This window comes from Eschrichtius robustus, chromosome 2, assembly GCF_028021215.1.
Source record: "Eschrichtius robustus isolate mEscRob2 chromosome 2, mEscRob2.pri, whole genome shotgun sequence".
NCBI classification, from domain to species: Eukaryota; Metazoa; Chordata; class Mammalia; order Artiodactyla; family Eschrichtiidae; genus Eschrichtius; species Eschrichtius robustus.
In genome coordinates this window covers 76,240,877-76,259,326 of record NC_090825.1, presented here as the reverse complement: position 1 = coordinate 76,259,326, position 18,450 = coordinate 76,240,877, and the positions used below count along the sequence as shown (strand labels likewise).

Sequence of the window (18,450 nt, the reverse complement as noted above, 5' to 3'; positions counted from 1 at the left end):
ATAGAGGTGACTTAGCAAGGCTAAATAGTATATATTTTTAAACCACCTAAGAGCCCCAAGGTACGTGTGGCATCTTCTAATATATAATTGCAGTTGTGAAAATTATTTCACATTTTGGTACCCGCCAAGACATATTCTCCTGTTCCCAGAAGTGAGACTCATGAATTAAAACAATTTTGAAGAAATTAATTCATATATTAATATAAAAATGATTCTAGGTATTATAATATTATATTTGATGGATTAATATTTGATACTATCCCATATATTAGAATGATAGTACGGGCTAGGTAATTAGAAATGATCCAATTACTTTTTTTTTTTTTTTTTTTCTCTTTGCTGTAAGGGATTCCTTAAATCAGCCATTTCCATTTAGAATTTGAGTATTTGTTTCTATACCTACTTTCAAATATTAGTTATTATTTCAGTAAAATGTAAAATATTATGTGGATGTCCCGGCTAATTCTCAGATTATATTCTGCTCAATATACTAAAAAGTGAACCAAGTTTAAATATACTTTTCTTTAGCCCTGAATTTCAAGCATAGGCCTGTTATCTCCCTTTAGAATCATATTTGCTAAGAAGCTAGTGTATGCAATATAGCACATGTATTATGATTACTCATAGCAACGCAAGGACAAAGATCTATATTTTAGGGTTTCAGAGTGTTTCCTTTTTATTCTATAGATTATAAAATGAATGAATACTGCATGATGTGTGAAATATCACTTGTTTTGGAGAAACATATAATATAAAAGAGTTTATTTGGAGAATTATACGTATGTTTTCCCGTGAGAACTTGTGTATTTATTTTTTTTAAGTTTAGGTTCAACCTAAGAATTTGATTTGGCTCTGGTTGTGGTGAGGAAAGTAAGTGGATTGCCCCACTCTCACATGAAACAGCCCTGAAAAGGTTCTCCGCTGCTGTCATTCAGCTGTTCATTGCAAAGCATTGAAGCCCCACAGATTAAACAGACGTTACTGTGTGTGCCATTATTTGATCACCCCATTCTGAAAAGATAGCTAATTCCATTTTTCTTTTTTTTTTTCTTCTTTTTGCGGGGCGGGTGGTGGGGAAGCAGGGAAGGTCAACAGGGGGCGGGTAGTAATGGGTAGTAGACCAAGAGCGATTGTATGACCTTTTCAGAACGGGGATGCTGAACCCTTGCTCCCCTTGTCACAGTTTAAAAACCAACCAGAGGAGCTAGTTTAGAGAAGAAGTTGTTAGCGTTCCATTTTTATTATGACATTTCACAGTCATCTGATTTAATGTCCCTTGACCGGATTGTCCACCGTGAGACGATAGGCTTGAAATGTTATTTAGAGCATTGATAAAAGGTGAGCCGTTCTAAGATGACAGCGAGTCATAAGGCTGGTGGTGTGACATTAATTTTCTCCATAACAGAGATGGAGTAAGACGTCACGGTGACAAGCTGTCAGTCAGTTCTGGCCCCTCAGAGCATCTCGATGCCATAGGACGGGGTATTGCCTCTCCCGTAATAGAGCTGAACTGAGACGCTCTCCCTGACAGCTGCTGCAGCCATAGAGAAAATATATTATACAGGCTTTCATTAAAAAAATAAAGAGGACTCCTCTCCAGAGCATTTCAATCTTTTCCCATCTATTGAGGGCTGAAAGGATGCACAGCAAGTCATAGATTCCTCTGCTATGGAAATGTCTGGCTTCAGAAGCCATCCAGGTTTTGAGGCCTTCTAAAATGACCGTAAATAACAAGGCAGGAATACCTCTTGATGAAGCATTCCTTAAAGTTATATTTTTAAACTGATGTGTTTACATTTTTTGCTTTTTTGTTTTTTTGACGTTCTTATTATAATCCATGTGTTACTGGCCCAAGCAGTTGAAGTTTGCAATAAATTACTGAGCGTCAGCTGACTCGAGGAAACGAAACCTTCAAATAGTAATTACCCCTCCAAACGCAAAGCAGAACTTCGGAGCTGAAGCACCAGAAGCGGTGTGACTCTGCAATGAGGTTACCAGTATGAAAACGATTCCCCGACTGAAGATATTTGTTCTAGTCACAGTGAAACTTAGTTTAAATTGCTCCTGAAACTTAAAGGACAGGAACCTTTTGCTGCGACTCTTCTCCATCGTTAGGTTAGGAGACTTACCTGGCCTGTAACACTCAGTCAGCTCTGAGATGAGGAGCAGCTTCCCACACCTGATCATTGTGACCTTAGGAAGACAACATGCCTACAAATCTCTGAATTATAATACTGCGCTCTACAGTTTCCACTTCTAAACCCTTAATTTACAGGAATGTAAATGGAGAGAGAAGTGCGTTTTTATTGAACCCTGTCACCCTCGTAGTTTCAACACAGTTTGGGTGATAAACAACTGTTTAAAAACAATAAAAGATTAAGAGCTAATCCTCGTGCTAAACACTCTTTCTTAAAAGTTAGGCTCTGAGATTGCGCGTCTATCTGCGTTTCCTCCTCTCAGTGTGCCAAGGTCAGAGCATCAGTGGGAACAATGGCTAGTCACACGGGGTTGATAAAGTTAATATCGCGGTAAGCTTGTGCTTGTCAGTCTTCTCACATTCTCAATGCAAAGATGGGAATGTTCCGTAGTAACATTTTAATAGATAACTTTATTAGGTAAAACTATGTCATGCTCCCGGTTTTAACGCATTTTATTAGGTAAAACTATGTTATGCTCCCGGTTTAAAGCATTTAAAGCATTTTAAAACTATGTTATGCTCCCGGTTGTAAAGCATTTCTTCTTTAAAGAAGCACCTTTGATTTACTGAATAAAAGTGCTGATCTTGTCATGAGAAAGATGCAATGAAGTATAAATAAACAAATGCATATCACGTTCTATAGGTTGATTTTACTCTCTATTTGTGTCCGTTAATTAGAGTTCTGAATTATTTTCTTGCTATCCCTCTTTTAATTCCTTCTGGTATTACGCTTATTCAAACTCTACCATTATTAATTCATGAAATTAAATAGGTTTCAGCATTTGGATCTGATTCTTCTATCAAAATTTGTGTACTTCTATACCTACTACAATGACAAACAAAATTACAAATTTAGGAAAAATTACTCATCACTTTTGAATTTATTTTCTAATCAACTTGATTTATTTTCAAAGACAAAAATAAAACAAATAAATTTTAAAAACACCTAAAGGGTGTGTGGTAGAAATACATCTTTTGAATCAAATATTAGAAAATAGTCCTAAATAATTTAACCCTTATCTAGCACCTACCATTTGCAAAGCTGCCCAAGAAGAAAAGAGTAGAAAAATAATTAATTTAATGTTGTCTTTCTTATTCCCAAAGTCCGAAGTGTGTTACTTAACCAACAACTTAAGATTCAGTGTTAAGAATCAATGGTCTTCAAATCATCATGCCCATAGATAAAAGATTTCTTGGAGCGCTTTGGTAAAGGAGACTGATGGAAGAATGCAGACATGTCCTATTTTATAATTTATTGTTCATCATCTACTGCTAATTACTTACCAGGGAGAAATGTTGTGGTATTTTTTACTCTTTCAAAAAATCTACTTATATAGCAACAATTATCTACATAAATGTGTGTGTGTATATACATTCTTGATGGTGGAAAGGTCATCTGTACTGAAGAAACACAAATATCCCTTTGATCACTTAAGCAGCATCCTGAGATCAACTGTAACACTTAATGTTTCCTCAGCGCACTCTTTGAGACCCTTTATGACCTTTCTTTTCTAATACTGATGTTGGGTTCTTTCAGAGCCCATTGCGGATATTTCACAACCTGAAAGATGTGGGATTCCTCCAGGTGAAAGTGATCAGAGCAGAAGGGTTAATGGCCGCTGATGTCACAGGTAAGAGCCGATGCAGTGTTCCTTTTGCCTGTATATCAAGCAGCATGCAAGGTGTACACCATTTGATGACTGAACTTTTCATTTCACCTGACTCGATCGTCAGAGTAAATAATACAAAGTTTGTTGATCTTACAAAGATTTGCTACCCACCTGATTTTTATACCGCCTCTGCTTTTTAAAAGAAGGGTAACATGTTAAAAAAGTAAACAATAAAAAGGGAAACAACTTTTGAATTGTCGCCTTCTCCAAGGTTTAGTCAACATAGTGGTTATATTTCTTCCAGGTTTCGTCATTTTGGCATTTTGGGGCAGTAATGCTGTATCTTCTTCTCTTAGACAGTATCAGCTTCCCTCAGGTGATATTGTAGCATCAACACTGATAATTCAAACATGCATGAAATCTGTTGCATAGCTCACTGAAAAGTTTAGATACATAATACTCAATTCCTTGGTATGAACTGTTGGTATTTGGGTTGCTGACACAATTCCTTAGTTGTCCAAATTCCCTAGCACATCCCAGAGATCATTCTGGATCTAAACTAAACATCTGCGTTGTTCTAAATTATTTTTAACCAAGAAGCAGGCCTGTAAAAATGCCAAACTCAGTATGATGTCTTAAAGCTTCCTGGTTTGGATATTGCTGTTTCTGTGGCATGTTAATTAATGAATTATTTCATCAATTTCCAGAATTAAATTATTGTTTAGAATTTGCAACTATGTGAGCATTCACTTACTCTTTAATTTCATAGGCTTTGGGGGGGTATTTATACAATTCCTTAAATTGTCCATCTCAAGGTGGATAGTAAATAGGACTGACTTGACCAATTTTGTGCAGATTTCCCTGTTCTTGAAAGAACGTGTCCACTTATTATTTGTGGAAATATGCTTACCACTGTGAATGGCCAGCAAGTTGACCCTTAAAGGGTAGCTAACTTATTTGAAGGGGAGAAATGTACTTTTCCTACCATATAAGGGCTTGCAAACCCATTATATGATCACTGCTGCCCTTAATTCATGGAACAGAATCAAAACCTAATTAAAAGATCACATGCCTTAGAACTAAAATAGCAGATGTCTGTTCAAAAATGGCAATATTTTAAATTTTTTAATATTTGCATAGTATTGAATGACTGTTTACTGTATGATAAAAGTAAAAATGTTGAGAGTTTACAGTTTCTTTAAAGAGGATTTTATCAACTCATTTGTAACCAAGAAGATAATAACAACTGTCAGATATTATTTCAAAATAGGCATACCTGAAAATAGTGGGAGAGAGGATTGTTTGTAATCTTTTTGCAAATATACTGACTTGGCTCCTTGTACTAAACAATTAGTGAATGCTGAGTTTATTCACTTTGTATTTTATTTCTGGTGTGGTTAAAATCAAATTAATCTGGACACAATGATTTTTAAATTATTATGCTGCTTTCATTATTAGAACCAACAGTCAACAGTGAATGGTTGACTAACTGCTTTTTTTTTTGTTCACTTTGGACATTAACTTAAAGACCAGAACAGGAACTCAGGGCTGCTTTTACACTACAGAGGTTCTGGCCAGCCTTTGATTCCCAGCAGCAGGTAGATTCAGGAATTCATGGCCGAGATGTTCACCGTCATGGGAAATATCTTCACTTTTCTTCAGGATTTTCTGCGGGGGAGGGGAGCACCCAGTGTTGGGCTAAAAACATCTGAAGATAGGGAGAAAAGCCTAAAATAAAAAGTATCTCAGAGGGGACCTAAGTGTTAAGAACTATCACTGGGTATTTATAGTGGGCACAATAATTTCTTATAGAAAAATTCAAGTCCCCTTTACTTCAAAAGTTTAGATACCTGCCCATTACACAAGTTAAATGCAATTATATGTTTGTCTCTCTTGGAGAGAAGCTGTCATTGCTTTTGAAACTTCATGAATATGCAAACTGCATTAACCCAGTTGGCCTATATGCCACTAAGCAAGTTAATGTACATGTTCTCTTGAAGCTGGAAAAAATAGATATATTTCTTTCGTAATGGTTCTAGGTAAATTAATGTGAGTAAGAATCACCTTTTCCCTAGGGATTCAGCGAGACATAATTTTGATCTGATAAAATGAACTTTAATTTGGGGAATACTAAATAACAGATTCTCCATTTTTTCCTCCTAGTTTTAGGGACATAATGATTCCTCATTCCTCACTGACCTTATAATCTAATGTGCTCTGAATTGAATAAGAGAGATGTTGAACTATTCAGGGGCAAGAGGATAATTCAGTCTTTGACCTTGCTCACTCTTGGACCTTTTGTGGTCTTTATGACATTTGTGATGGTGGCAGAAACCGAGGACCATGTATTTAAGACAGAAATATCTGAATAGTCTACCAATTTTTAAAAAAAATCTTTACTTCTGAAAAGGGTAAATATTTATATGTATACTGATCCTTCCTGGTCTTTATCATGAAATTTGGGTATCATGAAATTTGAGCTTATCACAAATAAGCTCTTTGCCTACTTTATCTCCTACTTGCTCAAAGAAGAACTTTAAAAATATGTTTTATATCTCAGTGGATAATCATAGTCAGGCTCTACAAGATATTCAGCAACAGTTTGAGGGAAGGGAGTGGAGTCAATGGTGCGTCTTCAGATGCCCAAATTAGCATCCATTTAGGATTGTTGTGGATGGAGAGGGGATATTTTAAATCACTGATAGCAAAGAATATTTTTTGACCTGATATAAACGAGGCTATAGCTATAAGATACCTAGTTGGTTTCTGAACACTTTCCCAGACAAGTCCAACAACACAAACTCATATTTGCCCAACTTTACCCTATATTTAAAATATTTTTAATGATTAAAACATAAAGTTAAACTTCCATAGTTTAAGCAAAATATTTTAAATTACTATATTCCATCATTTAGCATGAGCACAAGAAAAAGAGATGCTATAATCTTTTAAGTAGCCATCAATCTTACTGCAGTTACAAAGAGTTTTTTCCTTTCAAAATGTAAAATTTTTCTTTTGTTACAACACATTCATTGAGAAACATTGTGATACTGTATTAACTCTGTGTGAATAAAGAGCAATTGAGACTCTCTTTGAATGAGTGAGTATAAAGCACAAATTACTTTTTAATGAAACCCTCAATTCTCTCCCTTTCCACAAAAAGCCTATAGCCTTGTTCAGCTGAAGTCTACTACAGTAGGTCACTTCAGTTAAGCCCCTAATAAACTGTTGATAGTCGAGGGTAGTTTTTTCTTCCATCTCAATAGCCCAGTGTTGGACAGTGCACTTCAAATCATTAAGGTTAATACAGATTTTAAAAAGAGATTAACTCTGGTGGTTAAGGCCTCAATTTACAACTCCCACACATACACATGCATTGAGCGAGGCACAAGAGTGGATTGAAATTTCAGTCAAATTGTGGGCAGCCTTTCACAGCCTGAGAAAGTGGCACTCCGGTTTTCAAAGTTGGTCAGCTAAATTCTTCGTGAGGGAAAAAGTTTGATTAACTGAAAAATACTGCACGGTACAACTTACTTACCTTTCACGTAACCAGTGAAAAGGTTAATGTCTCTCTGGATCATCAAAGCAAAACCTGCAGATCGTCTGGCCCTGTGTTCACTGGGGGAAGATTCTACCACTAAATCAAGTGCTCCCTGAAACTGGACAGATTGTGAGGAGAGAGAGACCAATGGTGGACATTTTTTTTTTTTTTTTTCTTTTTTTTTTGGTGGTGGTGATGGGAAACAGTTCATGTATGTTGGAATTTGTCTTTTCTAGTTTCTAATTATTCTTCCTTGGACAGGGCCTAATTTTTGCTTTCAGCCGAACATTTAAAGTCTTCTGTATTGAGTGAGGCTTTCTTTGCAGCGTATTTAGACCTGGCCTATTGGTTCTTTCAAGTTCTTAGAGAGGAAAAAGAAAAAGGTTCTTCTCCTCAGCCCCTCCCCTTCATTTTCCCCTGGGTTTTCTTTGAGCTCCTGAGGAAGAGGTCACAGCCTCCCTAGGGATACCAGCCACTCAGTTTCAGAAACACTGATATGGGAGAACTGTGAAACCCTTTCAAAAGATGCCCTACCTTTTCACTCTATTAAAAGGTACACTAATATAAAACTTCTTCACTCCAGGTGAATTGATCTCTCAAATTAATGCACTATCTCTTTTAGGAAACAATAGAGGGAGAGGGAGAAAAAAAAGGAAGAGAGGGAGAGAATTTTACAGTTAACATAAGCTGTCATTGAAATAGTCCCATTAAATGAGCATATCTTTTTCTAGAACAACACTACACATAAAGATTTGTAATTCACCAGCTCCATAGTCTGGAAATCTACTAGTTTTTAAGAGAGCTGTTGACTACCCCTTTATTTGCATAGACTTTTCCCATGTTTTTCTTTAGGAAAACTGTCTTCATTGTTGGAAAATATTTCAGTAACAAAACAGCAGAGAAAGACATGCTACGGTTTTTTTATCAGCTTCCGTGAGAGTCTTATTATCTTAAGAAATAACAGTTAGCAGCTCAGATTCATTAGCAGAGCTAAATTTAAGCCCCATTTGACAGGCTGCCTAGAAAACATTTTGTTTTGCTGTCTGTGGGCTTTAATTAAGATGTGTTCAATTTCAGTCCTCTTCAGTCTAGCCTCCACACCCCACCCCAACTTGCTGTGTCACAGACCGGCGATCAGACACTTTCAGATGGTCCGGCCCATGACTTTGACCTTCTGTGCAGTCCAGCGTTCCCTGGGGAACCGTTCAACTCATGAGGTCTGATTTCACACTTCCAGGATGCCTCAGCTCTCTTAACAATGACAGGGAGACAAAGCCCTTTAGAGCAGGCCGCATGGGGACTTGTTTAAATTGGAAACCAGAGAGGAGTCAAGGAACAAGGTTATGGGCTACAGAATAGTGCTTTTAATAAAGAGCTCACAGCTCCGGCTCAGCTCAAAGAAGTCTACCTCTGTACAATTAATTGAGCCATTTATCTGGAGCATCTTAGGCCTCTACTTTCTCACAGATTGTGTGGTAAATATCAGCTAGGAAGCAAATGAGATATGCATGAAATGAATTTTAACACTTTGATTACTGTGCCTCCAGTCTTCATTAAAAGTAAATTTATTTGTATTTCTGACCTCATTATCAGTAGGCTGCCTGCATTTTATTGGTTCCTGTGATTTCCATCTTGAGTGTGTCATGAAGGTATATTTTCTACAGAGATTTGGATTTATTATTCTTGATATTTTCTCTGAACATTATAGGTCTGTTCAGAGAAAGAAAATGAAAAGGTAGCTGTACAGAGAAAGGCGAGCCTCTTCTTTGAAAGTTTTATATACTGAATGCTAAGCACATATACATCCAAGCTATTATCCTTTTAAAAAATTAACTCTTGTGGGTTACTCAAGCAAATTTTGCATAAGATATGAGCAATTGTCACTTGAGTGGCCCTCAGAATATGACAGCTGTACTGGTAGAAGTAGCTATGCTGTTTCTTTTATAGAATTGTAGCAGTTTGAATTTTTATTTTATTTTATTTTATTCATTTATTTTTGGCCGCGTTGGGTCTTCGTTGTTGCGTGCAGGCTTTCTCTAGTCGTGGGGAACAGGGGCTACTCTTTGCTGCGGTGTGCAGGCTTCTCATTGCAGTGGCTTCTCTTGTTGCGGAGCACGGGCTCTAGGTGCATAGGCTTCAGTAGTTGTGGCACGTGGGCTCAGTAGTTGTGGCTTGCTGGCTCTAGAGTGCAGACTCAGTAGTTGTGGCACACGGGCTTACTGGCTCCGCGGCATGTGGGATCTTCCCGGACCAGGGCTCGAACCCGTGTCCCTTGCACTGGCAGGCGGACTCTCAACCACTGTGCCACCAGGAAAGCCCAGCAGTTTGAATTTTTAATAACATATGACTTTCATTGCCATGATCACATTTAATAACATTGGTGATATCTGATAAATGCAGCCTTAGAGTTTATGATCATTATTTAAAACCTATGTTAGAAGAAAAGAAAATGGATATCCTTTAAACTCTGCACAGTCCCATTGAAAGTATTATATATCTAATGCAGTGGAATTCCTTCCTATTTGTGAATTATCAAGGGTAAAATAATTTACCCAAAAAGGGGGTTATTTGTGGATGTAATTCTTAATTTGTAAACTTTCACTATCTTAAAATTTTAAAACTATATTTCTTGAAACATAAACCAAAGTTTTACACAAAATGTATTTTAAATTTCCCAAGTATGCTTTATTTCCTTTATATAAACTAATGTTTCTATTTGCTTTTTAACAGTTAAGCTTGTAGAAGACTATTAAGCAGATAGTATACTTTGAGAAGAAATTGCATGCAATTTAGAATGCATTAAAAACATCCAACACCTGACATTCTTATCATTATAATATACCTAGTTTAGAAAACAGTATGATGCACATACGTGTTAAATGTCTTAACACTATATAAATCTCTTCTGTAAGAATGAGACTAGACAAAGACATCACAAGGAAAGAAAGCAAATCATTGCTCTTTATTCTTTTATGCTACCATATTGCATATAGAAATAAAAGTTGCTTCCTTTTAGTAATTTTATTTTTAAAAAGCTAAATCATATTCTAATTATAGAAATGCAAAAGTATCCTTCTAAAACCAAACAGTTGATAAATTTGTGAGAAGAGGAATTAAAATGATGATTTAACATAAGGGCTGGTGAGGCCTGAGTCTGAACTAGTGCTTTACAGGGAATTACAGAAATCATGTGTGATTCATATGCAGGTCACATGGTTAGAAGATACTGCTCTGGAAGAATAGGTGGGATGACAAAAGAGATTAATAATTGGGTTTGATATGCTCTAGAGGTGAAGGACTATGGGCTGAGAAAGTGGTGGTCCCACTATCAATGGGAAATGAGGAAAAGAGAAATACTATAAAATAATTAATTGAGTTCTGTGGAACTAAGATTACAAAATGATCCTTTGAGTAAAGAAATAGAGAATTGCTGATTTGGCTTGGAGGGCTAGCTCCAGGGTTTCACTCAGTGCTGGAAGAAATGCTTTCAGATATTAGAATTAGTGTTTAAAATTAAACTATTATATATATTTTGTTACATTATGATATTGGTGTGTAAATAAGAAATGCATTTTCTAGAACGGTGGATTAGGGAAATGCTTCAGACAGGATCTGGATTTAACTAGGCTATTGAAATAAAATCTTACTACAGGGATGTTTGGATGATATGATAGCGTAGTTAGACTCATAAATGACTAAACCTTCAAGCTCAAAGGGTGATTATATTAAAGGATTGATGGCCAAATGGAGGAATGCAGGGCTCTATCCTTGGTCTAACCTGTTCAATGTATTTACTAATGACTTTGAGGAGATAATTGGCTGCTTCCTTATCAAACTTGCTAGGAGGCATAGTTAATTCATTTTACATGAGACCAAGGTATGTATGCTATTTATATATATATATATATATATATATATATATATATATATATATGTAGGTACAATATACAATTTATATATATAATCAACAGACTGAAATTACAGGCTTAGTTCCGCAAGATGAACATTAAAAAGTATAAATCAAAAATCTTACCTCTGTACAAAACAGTGATGTCTTGCTTTAACAGTAGAAAATACAGAAAAGACTTTGAGTTTGACTTGAGTTTAATCTCCATGAGAGTGAATTATACATACGTCAGTTTTGTTACATTGAATAAAAGGAGAATGTTGAGAATGATACTCTCTTTTGGGCTCATCAGACATCCTGGGGTATGAATTCAGTTTTAAAAGCTACACTTTAAAGAAGGACATTGACAGACTCACCAGAAAATATCCTTGGTTGGTATATCTGGCGTTTTAAAATCAAGGCCATTGAAAATAGCTCAGTGAAAGTGATAATGACAATAATAGTGGCAAGGAATATTTATTGAGCCCTTATCACATGTCAGACACTACCCTAAGCTTGGTACAAGGATTATCACAGTTAATCTCACAACAATCTAATTAGGTATTGTCGTTATCTCCACTTTACAAATTAGAAAACTGAGGTGTGGAGAGGTTAAGTAACTTGTCTAGATCAACAGACACACACACACACCCCAGCCTGTACATGGCAAGGCAGGGATGCCAATCCACATCTATTCAGTGAAGCCATGAACTTGAACCAGAGAAAGGAAGATGTGGAATTGGATATGATTTCTTTTGTCAATTATCCAAAGCCTGTCATGGGGAGGGTGTTGATAGGAGTTGGCAGGGGTAGTAATGGCCAAGGTTCAATCCAAAGAGCAAACTTCCTTCTAGCACATTTAATCAGAAAGGGATTTGTTATAGAGTTTTCAATGGATCACAGAATCTTTGGAGGCAGGAAGGGTCTAAGAAAACAAGCTCTAAGCTCACTTTCCAGAAGTTAATACTGAAGCTACATGAAAGAACCAAGAGGTTTCAGCGCCTGCCACATGGGTATGTTGGGAAGACATTGTGTCATCTGCTTTCACTACTCCTGCTTGCTGTGTGAGTAGCAGCAAAATGGACTCCACACCCTCTCAGATAACTGAGTTCTAAAGTCAAATCTTAGGCAAGTACCTCTGATTGGTGCAACCTAAATCACATCTGCAACCCCAGCTGCAAGGGAGGCCCTTGTGGCCTCTCTAGGTCAGGAAGGGACATACTAGAAATAGTTAGAATAGATGCTCAGCAAGCCATCCACACTATCCAGTGCAGGAGAGCAGGTAACAAACATGAATCAGATACTCTCAGTGACAGATGTTGTGCCCCTCCTTTACACCCGTTATTTCATTTAAACTTCAAAAATTACTACAGAGGGCAAATCATAGAATAGACAATAGCTAGAGAGACATAAAATGTAAAGAAGCATTTCCCCCAAATTATGATTGCCAAAAAATAGATCAGAATATTCCTGTGGATGTAGTGATTCCGCATCGCTGGAACCTTTGAAGCCAAGCCTGTATGACCACCTGGTTGCAGAGGGGATTCAAGTCCTATATGAGCTTTTGAACTTGACCTCTAAGGCTTCTCTCCCAGTCCTAAGAATCTGAGATCCTGCAAAGGGTGCCAAGATGAATAACAGATACCTGAATGAGTAGATATTATGTAGAAGAGAAATAAAAAGACAAAGATATCATTCTAAAGACAAAGGCTTGACAGATGGCAATTTTCAGTTTTATTGCCTAAAAATATAAAAAGGTTTAATCACCTAATACAGTTCTTAATTGTTTAAGTCTAAAGAATTTTATTCCGTTGCAAAAGACCTCTCCAGCTAGTTAATTTACTTATAGGAAAGATTATCTGAAACCTCATGCTTCTCTGTGGAGAATCTAATTGAATATATATTTACATAGGTCCTAAAGTATCTTCAAGGGCTTGTAAAAACAAAGGAGCTTATGATATATTTTTATACACATTTGAGGCCAAACAACTTTTGTGTTTCTAATCTGGTAACGTCACTTGTATGTAGTTCCTTATTAAATATTAATTGAAAATAAAGCCTTTAAATGTTTTTTTACCATAATTTATCTAAACTCTTAAAGGCTTAGACATAACTTCTCTATTGCCTCTCCTCATTTTCTAAATCCCATAGTCTCCTTTTTCTTTATTTTCCAGTTTCTTGTCTGTCTTGTTTTATTGCCCATTCGTCTGTCATAAATTTTGAGCTTCCCAGCTAATACCAAGAAGGTTTACTTCTAGGACTCAAGAATGCATCTAGTTAAACACAATGCTATAAATATTCTTTTGCATATAGTTCTATATACCAAGGGAAATAAACTCATGTATACATTAAGCTTTATTTCCGTTGCTCTTAGTCATGGTTCTCAAAGTGTGGCTTGGGAACCTCTGGAGATCCCCAAGACCCATTTAGGAATTTGTGAATTCAAAACTTTTTTCATAATAATACTGAGATGTTATTTGCTTTTTTCACTGTCATTCTCCCATGAGTGTACAATGGAGTTTTTCAAAAGCTACATAATATTTGATCACTCTGATGTTAACATGTCATGGATTTATTATTGTTATTTCTTAATGAATGATAGGTTACATCTCTCATTTTTTTAAATTGAAGTATAGTTGATGTACAATATTATGTAAGTTACAGGTGTACAATATAGTGATTCACAATTTTTAAAGGTTATTCTCCATTTATAGTTATTATAAAATATTGGCTATATTCCCTGTGTTGTACAATGTATCCTTGTAGCCTATTTTATACCTAATAGTTTGTACCTCTTAAACCCATACTCCTATATTGCCCCTGCCCCCTTCCATCTCCCCACTGGTAACCACTAATTTATTCTCTATATCTGTGAGTCTGTTTCCTTTTTGTTATATTCACTAGTTGGTTGTATTTTTTAGATTCTACATATAATTGATATCAGACAGTATTTGTCTTCCTCTGTCTGATTTATTTCACTTAGCATAATACCCTCCAAGTCCATCCATGTTTTTGCAAATGGGAAAATTTCCTTCTTTTTTATGGCTGAATAGTATTCCATTGTAGATATATACCCCATCTTCTTTATCCATTCGTGGACACTTAGGTTGCTTCCATATCTTGGCAATTGTACGTAATGCTGCTATGAACATTGGGGTGCCTGTATCTTTTCAAATTAGTGTTTTTGTTTTTTTCAGATATGTACCCTGGAGTGGAATTGCTGGGTCATATGGCAGTTCTATTGTCAGTTTTTTGAGTAACTTCCATACTGTTTCCAGAGTGGCTGCACCAATTTAAATTCCCACCAACAGTGTACAAGGGTTCCCTTTTCTCCTCATGCTCACCAACATTTGTTGCTCGTGTTCTTTTTGATTATAGCCATTCTGACAGGTGTGAAGTGATATCTCATTGTGGTTTTGGTTTGCATTTCCCTCATGATTAGTGATATTGACCATCTTTTCATGTGCCTATTGGCCATCTGTATTTCTTCTTTGGAAAAATGTCTATTCAGGTCTTCTGCCCAGTTTTTAATCACGTTGTTTGTTTTTTTGATGTTGAGTTGTATGAACTGTTTATATATTTTGGATATTAACTCCTTATCAGTCATATCATTTGCAAATATTTTCTCCCATTCAGCAGGTTGTCTTTTCATTTTGTTGATGGCTTCCTTTGCTGTGCAAAGGAAATAAAGTTTAATTAGGTCCCATTTGTTTATTTTTGCTTATATTTCCATGCTTTAGGAGACAGATCCAAAAAATATTGCTGTGATTTATGTTAAAGAGTGTTCTGCCTATGTTATCCTCTAGGACAGGGGTCCCCAACCCCCAGACCAGAGACTGGTACTGGTCTGTGGCCTGTTAGGAACCAGGCCACACAGCAGGAGGTGAGCAGCAGTGAGTGAGCAAAGCTTCATCTGTATTTACAGCCGCTCCCCATCTCTCGCATTACTGCCTGAGCTCCGCCTCCTGTCAGATCAGCAGTGGCATTAGATTCCCATAGGAGCGCAAACCCTACTGTGAACTGCCCATGTGAGGGGTCTAGGTTGCACGCTCCTTATGAGAATCTAATGACTGATGATCTGAGGTGGAGCTGAGGTGGTGATGCTAGTGCTGGGGAGCGGCTGCAAATACAGATTATCATAAGCAGAGAGGTTTGACCACAGAGACCATAATAAATCAGTTGCTTGCAGACTCATGTCAAAACCCTATCAGTGAGTGGCAAGTGACAATTAAGCTGCATCTGGTGGCAGGCTTTATAGTGGCAAGTGAGTTGATGTACTTCAGTTGTACAGCTGCATCTGGTGGCAGGCTTTAAGTCAGAATCCGACACTTATTTTAGTCTGTGCATGGCCAACCCATTATTTTATTTACCACTTTCATCCACACCTCTTTCCTGCACTGTGCTCTTGTCTCAGTCACAGTTTTGGTAAGCCCACAAGCTAACCCGAGCCAAAATGAGTAAAAAACAAACATCGCTAGAGAGCTTCTTTGAAAAGGGGGAAGACCCTATGATGAGACACCAGAAGTAAGACTGCCAACAAAAAGGAAGCTGCATTTAAAAGAAAATACCAAGAGTCCTACTTAAATTACAGGTTCATTGCAACAGGTGATTCACATTCTCCAAGCCCACTTTGTATAACATGTGGCAACTGGCTATCCAACAAAGCCATGAAACCTTCAAAACTGCTTCGCCACATGGAGACCAAGCACCCTGCATTAAAAGACAAGCCTTTGGAGTTTTTCAAAGGAAAAAAACGTGAACACGAAGAACAGAAGCAATTATTGAAGGCCACCACTTCATCAAATGTGTCTGCACTGATTCTTAGTGGCTAACCTCATTGCTAAAGCTAAGAAGCATCATTCTTAGTGGCTAACTTCATTGCTAAAGCTAAGAAGCCCTTTACTGTTGGTAAAGAGTTGATCCTGCCTGCTGCTAAGGACATTTGTCATGAACTTTTAGGAAAGGCTGCAGTTCAAAAGGTGGCACATGTTCCTCTTTTGGCTAGCACCATAACTAGATGAACTGATGAAATAGCAGAGGATATTGAGGCACAATTGCTAGAGAGGATTAATGAGTCACCATGGTATGCAATCCAGGTTGACAAGTCTACCGATGTTGACAACAAGGCAACAATGCTTGTTTTTGTGCGATTTATTTTTCAGGAGGATGTGCATGAGGATATGTTATGTGCACTTTTGTTGCCAACCAACACCACAGCTGCAGAACTATTCAAGTCTTTGAACAATTACATATCAGGAAAACTGAATTGGTCATTTTGTGTCAGTATATGCACGGACAGAGCAGCTGCCATGACTGATGGCTTTCTGGTTTCACTACTCCAGTCAAAGAGGTTGCTTCTGAATGTGAGTCTATGCACTGTGTCATCCATAGAGAAATGCTGGCCAGGTGAAAAATGTCACCTGAACTTAACAACATTTTGCAGGATGTGATTAAAATTATCAACCACATTAAAGTACATGCCCTTAATTCACGTCTGTTCTCACAGCTCTGTGAGAAGGTGGACGCAGAGCACACACGTCTTCTCTTATACATAGAAGTGAGATGGCTTTCTAAAGGTAGATCACAGGCCAGAGTTTTTGAGTTACGAGAGCCGCTCCAGAGATTTCTTTTAGAAAAACAGTCACCACTGACAGCACATTTCAGTGACACAGAATGGGTCGCAAAACTTGCTTACTTGTGTGACATATTCAACCTGCTCAGCGAACTCAGTCTGTCACTTCAGGGGAGAATGACAACTGTGTTCAAGTCGGCAGATAAAGTGGCTGCATTCAAAGCCAAACTGGAATTATGGGGTCGATGAGTGAACATTGGGATTTTTGACATGTTTCAAATATTAGCAGAGATTTTGAAAGAGTCTGAGCCAGGGCCTTCTTTCTTCCAGCTGGTGCGTGATCACCTAGCTCAGAGCTTTCTGAGAGTTTCAGCATTACTTTCAAAAGAGTTTGAGCATTACTTCCCAGCCACGAAAAACCCCTGACCTGGGAAGGAATGGACCCTCGACCCATTTGTGAATAAGTCAGATGAATCGACTTTGTCCGTGCTAGAAGAGGATCAACTACTTGAGGTCGCAAATGATGGTGCCCTTAAAAGTATGTTTGAGACAACTTCAGATCTCCATACGTTCTGGATTAAAGTCAAGGCGGAATATCCTGAGACTGCCACAAAAGTGCTGAAAAGCCTGCTTCCATTTCCAACATCCTATCTTTGTGCAGTAGGGTTTTCTGCAGTAACAGCCACCAAAATGAGATTATGGAGTAGACTGGACATAAGCAACACACTTCAGGTGTCACTGTCTCCCATCACCCCCAGATGGGACCATCTAGTTGCAGGAAAACAAGCTCACGGCTCCCACTGATTCTGCATTGTGGTGAGTTGTATAATTATTTCATTATATGTTACAATGTAATAATAATAGAAATAAAGTACACAATAAATATAATGTGCTTGAATCTTCCCAAAACCATCCACCCCACCATCCCATCCGTGGAAAAATTGTCTTTCACGAAACCGGTCCCTGGTGCCAAAAAGGTTGGGGACCGCTGCTGTAGGAGTTTTATGATTTTCAGTCTTACATTTAGGTCTTTAATCCATTTTGAGTTTATTATTGGATATGGTGAGAGGAAATGTTCTAATCTCATTGTTTTACATGTAGCTGCCAGTTTTCCCAGTACTCTTCAAGACTGTTTTTTCTCCATTGTATATCCTTGCCACCTTTTTTCATAGATTAATTGACCATAAGTAGGTGGGTTTATTTCTGGGCTGTCTATTCTGTTCCATTGATCTGTGTCTGTTTTTGTGCCAGTACCATACTGTTTTGATTACTGTAGCTTTGTAGTATAGACTGAAGTCAGGGAGCATAATTCCTCCAGCTCTTTTCTTCTTTCTCAAGAGTGTTTTGTCTATTCAGAGTCTTTTGTCTTTCAATTGAAATTTTAAAATTATTTATTCTGGTTCTGTGAAAAATATCTTTAGTATTTTGGCAGGGATTGCATTGAATCTGTAGATTGCCTTAGGTAGTATGGCCATTTTAACAATATTAATTCTTCCAACCCAAGAACACGGTGTATCTTTACATGCTCTCATTTTATTTATTTATTTATTTATTTATTTATTTATTTATTTATTTATTTATTTATTTATGGCTGTGTTGGGTCTTCATTTCGTGCGAGGGCTTTCTCTAGTTGCAGCAAGTGGG

At 37.3% G+C, this 18,450-nt stretch overlaps 1 protein-coding gene across 4 annotated transcripts in view; it reads left to right on the top strand.

The window, feature by feature from the left end:
• The window catches only part of MCTP1 (multiple C2 and transmembrane domain containing 1), a 550,214-nt gene that overhangs the window by 359,605 nt on the left and 172,159 nt on the right, over nucleotides 1-18,450 (top strand). For all 4 annotated transcript variants that reach the window (XM_068533874.1, XM_068533867.1, XM_068533860.1 and 1 more), the window contains one exon: nucleotides 3,735-3,828. In XM_068533874.1, coding sequence (XP_068389975.1) covers nucleotides 3,735-3,828 — 94 coding nt within the window. The remainder of the gene's footprint in view (nucleotides 1-3,734; nucleotides 3,829-18,450) is intronic.